Genomic DNA, 10,163 nt, shown 5'->3' on the forward strand with positions numbered 1-10,163 from the left:
TTTGATTTTTACATAATTTATTTGGTAGCCCCAGGAAGGGCAGGGCAAGAGCACATCCAATAATGGGAAAGTACAGCAGGACTTCACTATACCTGACAACAGATTGTGAGGCTTAGAACTCTGAAGCTATTCCAAGTCTAAATAATTGTTGTTCTGAAAGAGGAGAGCATATCCTTCAACATTTCTCAGATGAAAACCAGGACACCAGTGGCCAAGCAACCTCAGAGTGGGTTCAAGATGGCAAAAGTTATTAACGAAGAAGAACAGACCAGCTAGGAAAGGCTGCAGCGGTTTGCTTTTACCTTAGCTTACAGGGAAGGGAAAGATTCTGCCACCACCTCTCTTCTCCATCCACTGAGTTAATTGAGAGCAACCTACTTTTTATCAAGGAAACACAAGTGCTAGCATACAGTCAACCATTCAGATAAGATGGTTGTGATCAATGAAGACACTGGGGGCTGCTGGGAGATTAATGGACAGCTCCCTCAACAACTCCAGGTGCCTAATTAATCAACAATGCCAACTTAGCAGCTTCTGGATTGGAGTTTATCTCTTCGTCGCTCAGCAAAGGATAAGGATGTGTTGTCACCATCTGTGGCTTCTGCCTCTTCCTGCTGGGGAACAGAGACAGCTACTGCCTCAATTCCCAGCTCCTGGGACTAAAAGAGACCTCCATTATCAAGAGCAGCAGATTCCTGGCATGTTGTCTCCTCTTCATCTGAATTGTCCAGGGAGTGAATTATGACAAAGGGAAATATTAATAGACTAATACAGCTCCTACCTCCTTATAGCTTCAGAATGGAGGTGGGAAAAGAGCACCTTGGCCATTTTAAAATCTAGACTGCAGACCTGAAAACTTCTATTCAAGATTGTTCCTGGTTGAGACTTTATTCCCAAAAATGTATGCCAAGCCAGAGGTTCAGACCCTTGACCAACCTATAAGCAGTTAAAAGGAACCGTCTGCAAAGTCCCAAGGTTTAGTCAATCTGCCACTGATTGCTCCATGCTCCCACTTTCAAGGGCCTCAGTCAAACTTTTGGGTTCCTGGAGCAAAAGAGAATCAATGGCAGGTAGGGCTCCATCTTTGGGTTTGTACACAAAACTCCCAGGGGGCCTTTTGGATCGCAGGATGGCTGAGTGAAGCCGCTGAGGGTAGCTGTCCTCTGCTAGGAGTTGAGAGGATTCACCTGACACCAAGAAAAGGCCATAGGCCTCACGGTCAGAGATGCCATACTTCTCCGCACACACTGCGCACACTGAGGCCGTGGTCATGTCAGTGGTAACTGAGATCGTCTTCTGGTTGTTGAAGGGTTCGTGGAAGGAAATGTAGAGGATGTTCTGAAAGAAGGAAGCCAATGGTTGTTTATTTACTTGTTACACAGATATTCTGCTTTTCCTTCAACGACCTCAAGAGGATGCCTATGGCTCCCCTCTCCACTTAATGTTCACAACATCCTTTTAAGGTAGATGGATCTGAAAGTACTATCTCTAGGTCACCTAGTTGCTTTTGTAGCCCTGTGAGGACTAGAACCTGGACCTTCAAAGTCTAATATACTAACCACTACTCTGGCTCTTGTGTAAACCTAAATACCCTGAAGGCACCAGTTACCATCTGGTCTGAGATGCTAAGCAGGGTCAGGCCTGTTTAGTGCTAGGAAGGGGTCCACCAAGGAAAATCAGGGGCCGAATCACACTATACAATGATAGTGCTATATTACACTTCAACTGTCATGGCGGCATCCTTTGGAATCCTGGGGCTTGTAGTTTGGCACTAGAACTTTCTGGAAATATCTCTGTTCCAGATTTGGATTTAATTACAGTATGTATCTCAAACATGAGGAACATGGGAAGGATAAACTTCTGACCTCTTGTTTGCAAAAGGCCAGCTGAACAGGCCCTAACATGAGGCAGGGTGAGGCAACTCCAGTGAATGGTACATAAATCTCTGCTATGATAGTTTAGAATTTCATTGTAGAAGCCAAAAATGTGATTTCAGGTACGTAAGTCCTTACATAGTCTGTTTTGTTTCTGGTTTGGGTTATAAAACCTCTATCCCTGGAAAACCAGGAGTGAGGCCAGTGTTATGCCTAATGCTAGAAAACAAACACAAGTTCTGCATAAAGGGAGTTTACAATTTTCATAGCCATGTTAGTCTGGCATATTAGTATGCAAAAGGATCTTGCAGCACCTTTGAGACTAACTGTGCAAAAGAAGCTGTAGCATAAACTTTTGTAGACATGGTGGTTTACTTCCACAGACTGATGGAGTGAACTGATGCCCAAGGAGGACCTTTATAGACTTTATGAATAGCCAAAGAAATGTGGGTATGCTGATGAGGTGACAAGTTCATTTTTAACAATGGTTGTTAAAGGACCTCAGGATAGCAGTCCTTGAACAAAAAATACTATAAAGGAAGATTGGAAAGAGAAACAGCTGAATTAGGATATATTCACGAACTCCAGTCCATTAACAGCAGGTTGAACAAAGACAATGGCTTCCTAGTACACCACACATGTTGTAACATTGGACACACACTTTGCCAGTTTAACATAGCTCCTTTCTAGTTCCTAGCCTGTACATCCCAAAACTCCCTCCACCATTCATATGGTCCTCCATCCACACTGAATTAGGTAACATATTCCTTTCTGCCCATGTCCCTAAAGCTCTTAAAGCTGGACCTGTTGCCTCATCACCATACTCACATGTTTTGCATTTCTTTGGGTCCCAAAGGTGCTGAAAGATCCCTTTACATACAAATAAACCATGTTTAACTTCAGACCACTGTTTATCACAGCTTATCTGTTTAAACAGGGCTGAGTAATACCATAATCAGGGAACAGCATATACCCCTATCCACCTCTTTTTGAATTCTAAATACTAAACCACAGTTAAGTGTTTCATCAGCATGGGACTTAATCCATTGGACTTTATACCTACAAGAACAACTAGGAATCAGAACTAGGGGACTTGACTGCCAAGAGCCTTCACATTCCCCCCTCTTTTACTTGTTTTGTCCCCATAAGCTCAGTTTTCCTTTCATTGATCCCAACTTGTGGTACCTGTGAGTGACGCCGGATAGGATGGTGGTGGTGAGGGTGGATGGTCCGGCGCCGATGCCACTGGTGGATGGAGTACTGGGCCTCAATGCTGATTTGCCGTGTTATCATGGCAGCTGGCTGGAAGTTTGCAATGTGGAAGAGGGCCCCAAACCAGGTTGTGAGGTAGTAACCACCTAATACATAAGAAGAAGCAGTACGAGGAGACAGAATGCAAACAAACAGTTCAAGATGGCTGTGTTGTCATAACACAGTTTTTCAAAAGACTGAGACCCATAGGCAAGTTTGAGGGTGACCAGAAAGCAAAATGTTGCCCACTGTTACTTTCCATGTCAGTGGCATCACTAGGGTTGGCGTCACCCGGTGTGCTAACACATGGTGTCACCGCCCCACTGACCTTCTGCCATAATACCCCATAGAAATGTTTCTGTACTAACGTTACTCAAAAATCATAATTCCTGTAGTATCACTAAATGCAACTGTTGAGACATAAACAACCAGTAAAATTAAAACCAGACTTTAAAATTACATTATCATATGCATAGCCTATGTATATGTATTTACATGTACACAGTTTCATGTAGCTGAAGTAAAAATTTGGTATGTGGTTTCCCCTTTCTCCTCCCATTGAGCCATGCCCCACTCACACGATCTCTTCAGTGTTTTAAAGGGATGCAGAAAATACCTGTTTATTTCTGCCGAAAGGCAGATGCAAAGTCTACATTTTGCCCGGATCACATCCCTGTGCTCTTTGCACACCAGGACATAAGTTGAGGAGGGAGACTGCTACTGCTCCTAATTTAGCATGACATCTGAGCAACAGCAAAAATCCAGAAAAACTGCAGTATATCCAACACAGGGAAACAAGTCCAGAAGTGAGACACCCCAATACCTTCTCCTTGCAGCTGGCTGGGATCCATCAGTTCCATCATGTACTCCACATCCAACTGCACTGAAACAATGTCACAGTTCACCAACATGTAGATCAGAACTGGCAGGAAATCATCAGCTCCAAATGGCTCTTCAGAAATAGAAAATGAAGAAATACTAAGGTTTGCAATAGCTCAGGGACAGAGAAGCTGAAATATCGCTCCCTAAGCCAGGGGTGGGCAACGCATGACCCCAAGGGGTTTTAAAGATGCAATTTTTCAATTTTCTTTGCTCCAAAAGGCCCCAAGCGCCGCAAGAGCACTCCCAGGAGTCCCAGGCTTAAACAAATTTTTTACAGTAAGTCAATAGGATGTAACTTCTGCTCATGTCCTTTTATTAGCCCCTCCAATAGAGTGAAAATGCCCCCCATACCGCCTACAAGGAATTGGGGGGCAAAAGGTTGGGTGTTGTTGTTATGTCTTTAAAAGAGTGGGTATAGCAGTGGGGTGAGGCCCTCTAAGGTTTCTGGGGGAGGCTAATATAGTCCTCTACTCTTCCACGGTTGTCCACCTCTGCCCTAAAATAAGAACTTACAAGTATTAAATTCTGTCCTAGGGACTGAAAGAGGTTGCCCACTCTTGTCTTTGCTTTGTACATGACCCTATTCTAAACAGGGGCACAATCCCTGCCAAGGTGCCTCCATACCTGTCCTGCCAGCAGTCTGGTTCATGGATTCATAGAGCATCTTGCAGATCTTGAGCATCTGGGTCTCCTTCTTCCTGGGGGAGTAAGCCTGGTGCAAGAGGTCCAGCTTGGTTTGGATACGCTCCAAGCCAGCTGCATCTGGCACATTGGAAATCACTCCCAGCTCAGCCAAGCTCTGCTTGCTCATGGTGACCTGGTGCTTGCGCAGCTTGTCCACGGTCCCATCACGGGAGCGAAAGTCCAGCAGTTGGGTGTAAATCGAGTCCCGGAGTGGCTTCAGTATAGATTTGTACAGGGCTCCTTCAACCACAGAACCTAACAGGAAGAGAAGAGAGGGCATGTGATTGTGTGACTTTGAAGGCAAAGCATGGCACTTAGGTGGAGCAAGGAATGGCAAAGAGCAGACCTCTAGATGCAGCACTGCAACTCCCATCTCCCCCAGAAAGCATAGTCAATGATGAGGAATGTTGAGAGTTAGAATCATACAGCTGGAAGACACAGACCATCTCATCCAAACCCCTACTAAACCTGACTAGCAAATAGATACAAAACATCCAAAGACAGTTTGTGGGTATCTCTGGGGCTGTCCCCCCCCCCCAAGTTTAAATGAGTCTGTCTTGGTTTTTCTTCAGAAACTGTGCTTTTCCCCTTCCTCCAATGGCCTCTGCCGGATATGGTGCTGCCTACAACATCAGACCCTCGACCACAGAGACGCTGGCGGTTTCATGAACACTGTACTCCTGCTGACATGGGAGCCACTGATGTGGCAATCCAGCCACGGCTCAATACAGAAACCACAGAAGTAATTTTGGCTGCTTAGAGATATCGTGAGAGGCACATATAATTGGCTTGCTCAGAAACAAACCTGATGATGTGCATTTCCACTTTGAGGGCAGAGACTTACATTTTCTGTTTTGCCAATCCCATACCCGGAAATTTTAGTCAATTAACGCAAATCAGTGGAAACATATAAGGAGGAATAAGGATGCAGGCTCACACCCTCCAACTGGCCTGATGCAGGGAGAGTCCATATTAATCCTCTACTGTCTCGCTTTTTCAAGGGCTTTTAAAATGCTCCAGCTTATCTCTTCTACTCCCGCTTTTTCCTCAGCGTAACTAAATTGGTGCAAATCAAGTTGCAAGTGCAAAAGTTGTTTGCACTCTGTTAATTCAATAAGAGGGAGAGCAAAGGATGGGATGGGATCTTGTCCTTCCCTACAGGCTCAGGCAGCGTAAACTGTTGCCACCTGTCCTGACTTGTGTGTTCTTCCTCAATACCTTTTTTCATCTTGACCACCTTCTGATTTTGCCACATGAACCCTGGTTTTCATCTGCTGATAAGAATAAGGTACTTCACCCACCATGTTGACTAGCAACTACCCATTGGAGGCATGGTGGCCAAGCAGAAGCAGCCCGAGACATTTTCTTGTCTGAAGTGAAAGAGAAGATGGTGCCACCTCTATCCCACCCAATTATACACAGAGAAAGTGACTAGATGGGCAACTAAATCTCACTTTGACATTGGTGATGGAATAGCCGACTAGTTTAGGGGGCTACAAGAGAGCCAGTGCGGTATAGTAGTTTGAGCATTGGACTATAACTCTAGAGACCAGGTTTTAAACTCATGCACTGTGACTTTGGGCAAGTTACACTCTCTCAGCCCCAGAGAAGGGCATGGGCAAGCCCCCTCTGGGAAAACCTGCCAAGAAAACCCCATGATAGGGTCACCAAGGGTCAGAAACAACTTGAAAACACACAGCAACAAGGGCTGGTCCTGTAGCCAGTTCTCTGAAAGGCCTATGGATAAGCCACTAGGGGAGAAGAAAGAACCTTGTTGTGTTGCCTAGCATTAGTATTATGCCTATTAATCATGGCCATTTGAAGGAGCTGGAGCCTCAGGTGCTGCTTAGCAACTACAACTTTCTCAACACACCTTTCTCTACACTCAGCTAGATTGCAATGCCAAACTAGACTTGCCACTTCATTTACATACGCAAAGGATTTTGAATTTGAATTGACATTCTCACACACCAATGGCATATATGTCTATCCCTGGCTTTCCGCTCTACCAAATGCATCTGAAGAACTAGACTTAAATCTACAAATGCTCACACTGCCAACTTCTTTCTTTCAGTTAGTCTCAAATGTGCTACAAGATCACTCTCCATACATTCTCAACACAGTGGACCCTCAAGACCATCTCCAAACCCAAGCCCTGCTTTGAAAATCTTCCCCATTTCATACCCAGGTCCATCTCCTCTGCTTCGCCGTGTTCACAGATCGTGCGCAGCTCCGAGCTTTCACACAAGTAGCCCTTGAGGTTGCTGATCATCTGCCGGATTTCCTGCAGCATGTCGGTGCTGGTGGGGTGCCGCATCCCGCCACCCCGCAGGATGTGTCCGACAAAGCTTTGCACAAGGCCTCCGATGTAGGACGTTGGTTCCTGGGCCAGCTCCTGGACCCGTTTGGAGACCCGTCGCTCGGCACAGAGGAAACTGCCCAGGGCACTGCCCACAGCAGAAAGACGATGCAATACTTTGTAGGTCAACACAGCGGAGGAGCGTCCCTGCCGCTTGTGTGATGCAGCAGGGGTGAGTGGGAGACCTTCAGGCTCATCCTCAACGCTGCTGACCGAGAGCGAATCCAGTTCTGGGATGGGGGGCAGCAAGAGAGACTCGCTCAGTAGGGAAGATTCGGAGCTGGACTTCTTCAGTGACCAGGCAGGAGGGATTTCGGCTGGGATGCCTTCGATCCAGGAAACACGGTGTGGGGACTTGATCTCCTTCTGGTGCAGACCAGGGGATGAAGGCAGATCCTCAGAGACATCTTCGGAAGTATTACAGGCCAGACTGCGAAGGAGAAGCTTGCGTCGTGCAGAGGCCGAGGATGCCAAAAGGTCACCTAGAAGATGGCGGCATGGCAGGAAATAAAGGATGCTAGGTAAATTGTGGCAACGTTATTCCAAAATGTTTGCAGTAACTTTAATGGGAGGGGTGGGTAACTCCGCTGGGTTTCCCTGGCCCCGGATGGACCTTGTGGGCTGCACCCCTTCAGAAAGTGCAAATATCTCAATTTTTCCCTGAAGTCCTTCTCAATATGGCAATAGCAAGTAACGTTGATTGCTTCCACACTGGATAAATAAAACGGTTCGACATCACTTCAATTGCCATGATTCAATGCTATAGAACTCTGGGAACTTTGGAATAGGATTCTGAGAGACTAGGGTTGGCCATGGAAACCCACTCAGCAACCTTGGCCAAGTCACACAATCTCAGCCTCAAAGGAATTCAAAAACAAACCCCCCATGAACAAATCTTGCCAAGAAAAGTCTGTGATACAGTCTCCATAAGTTGGTACTTAATGACAAAGTATGAACATTCTCCAAGGCCTAACACTAATATTTGAAAAAAGTATGTCTGTTTTAGTACAGTACATTGTAGGAAAGCAGAATAAATTTGGGAGCAAGATCTTTAAGGTGAAGAAGAACCTCCCAGTATTGCTTTTCCTTACCTTTCCCCACCACCTCTTCTTCCTCCTCCTCAAGAGATTTGGGATGATTCTGACACCGCCGGACCTCTTGCTTGCTAGGTGCTGCTTCGGTGGAGCCATTAAAGACCTGGAGAGCTGCTCTTCTGCTGCTCAAGCGACAGGGACCTGGTGCGAGGTCAAGCCAACTCACATCGCTGTGCACTGAAATGAACAGCGGGTTGATGATGCAGAGCGCTCCATCCTCAGATGTCACTCGGATGGAGCAGGCTGGCTGACTAGCCTCAAGAGGCTCTCCATTGGAATCTATGGGATCCTCTTCTTCTTTGGCCATAGTCAGCTGATTGCCAGGTTTAAGGGGCATTGTCCAGAATTCTGACAATAAAAACAAGAGGGGACAGAGAATGCTCAGATGACCTGCTTTATTATGGGTGGGTTTTGGTTTTTTTTGAGGCTGGTAGAGATGTACAGATTAAAACAAATAAAGCTTTTCAACTTGGGAATAGAGAGACATATAGAATCTCCACTATTATTATTATTATTATTTATTATTATTATTTATAAAGATCTGATCTCATTCGTGACTAGAGCTGCTATAGCCAAAATAACAAGATACTAGAAAAAATGCAGAAAGATGATCTCTCTGATGATGGCTGGATAAGCTCTAGTGGACTGCTCCAGCTGAAAAGCTTACAGTAAAGGCTCAAGTGCCAAGTAGAGAAACAGCAAAAGACAACTTTGTAGAAATATGGAATCTGTTGATATCTCAAGGTTTGGTTTTAACAATGGCTCTGGCAACCATTAAGTTTCACCTAAACATTAGGAAGAACTTCTTGACTGTAAGAGCTGTCCAACAGTGGAATACATTGCCTCAGAGTTTGGTGGACTTTGGAGGTCTTAAACCAGAGGTCAATGGGCACCTTTCTGGAGTGATTTAGTTGTGTATTCCTCAACAGCAGGGGTTGGACTATATGACCCTTGTGGTCCTTTCCAACTCTAGGATTGTATGATTAACTCACAGGGCTTTCTGGTGTGACACTTTTTTAAAAAGCCAAAGATATGTAATATAAAGACTGACATGAAGTAGGTTGTCCAGAGGGCAAAGGAAACAGCCAGGCAAACAGGGTGGGTGGGTTGGAATGGGTTCACAGAAACTTAGAGCAAGCAAGTCTTGAGAAGCCATTTGTTTCATCATTAAAAAACACACATCAGGGGTGGGTTTATTGGACCATTAAAATGTCACTCACTCATGCCCAGCGCAGCGATTGCATGTAACTGAGATTGTCGTGGAAGTCGGAAGGCATCTGGGAGCCTTAGTGGACAGGGCAGGATATCCCTAAAACAGATAAACATGCTGATACGTTCACCAAAAATGTAGAGCAAATGGGATCATAAGGAAGAGGGGCAGAGACCTTAGCTTCCCCAGGCATCCCCAGCCTAGTGCCTTGCAGACAGACTGGAGTAACAAATACATCCACAACCAGCACGCCTAATGGTTCAAATGGAGGTGGAAGAAGTCCGGGTCAACATCCCCTTGGATACCTCCCCACTCCCACCTCAGCCACTCACCTGCTCACAGTATGAAAGCTGACCAGTTCCAATATATTTCTGAAATGCAGCTGGGAACCCTTGAGATAAACAGCTATGGGGAAAAGATAGGAATCAGGACAAGGCAAAGCCCACTGAGGACAAGTCAAAATTCAAACATATAGCTGTGTTAGTCTGTAGAATCATTATGTAGTGAGATCTTGTAGCACCTTTGAGACTAACGGAAAGAAAGGAGTTGGCAGCCTGAGCTCCAAATGCACCTGAGGAAGTAGACTTTAGTCTATGAAAGCTCATGCTGCCAACTCCTTTCTTTCAGTTAATCTCAAAGGTGCTGCAAGATCTCTCTACATACTGAGGATATGTCAGATTCCCATTTCCCTCCCTTAATATGGACATACAAATTATTTGGGATTATACAGGACAGAAGATAGTGAGAAAACGGTGTGCATCATCATCATCATCATCATCATCATCATCATCATCATCATCATCATCATC

General features: G+C 45.4%; 1 protein-coding gene across 3 annotated transcripts in view; it reads right to left on the reverse strand.

The window, feature by feature from the left end:
- The window catches only part of RINL (Ras and Rab interactor like), a 16,854-nt gene continuing 6,691 nt past the window's right edge, over positions 1–10,163 (reverse strand). For all 3 annotated transcript variants that reach the window (XM_042439031.1, XM_042439030.1, XM_042439032.1), the window contains 8 exons: positions 9,687–9,759; positions 9,365–9,453; positions 8,142–8,492; positions 6,876–7,532; positions 4,632–4,946; positions 3,949–4,077; positions 3,060–3,232; positions 1–1,338 (listed from right to left, as the gene is read on the reverse strand). In XM_042439031.1, coding sequence (XP_042294965.1) covers positions 982–1,338; positions 3,060–3,232; positions 3,949–4,077; positions 4,632–4,946; positions 6,876–7,532; positions 8,142–8,492; positions 9,365–9,453; positions 9,687–9,759 — 2,144 coding nt within the window. In that variant the 3' untranslated portion in view covers positions 1–981. The remainder of the gene's footprint in view (positions 1,339–3,059; positions 3,233–3,948; positions 4,078–4,631; positions 4,947–6,875; positions 7,533–8,141; positions 8,493–9,364; positions 9,454–9,686; positions 9,760–10,163) is intronic.

The sequence above is a fragment of the Sceloporus undulatus genome, chromosome 9, assembly GCF_019175285.1.
Source record: "Sceloporus undulatus isolate JIND9_A2432 ecotype Alabama chromosome 9, SceUnd_v1.1, whole genome shotgun sequence".
Taxonomy (NCBI): Eukaryota; Metazoa; Chordata; class Lepidosauria; order Squamata; family Phrynosomatidae; genus Sceloporus; species Sceloporus undulatus.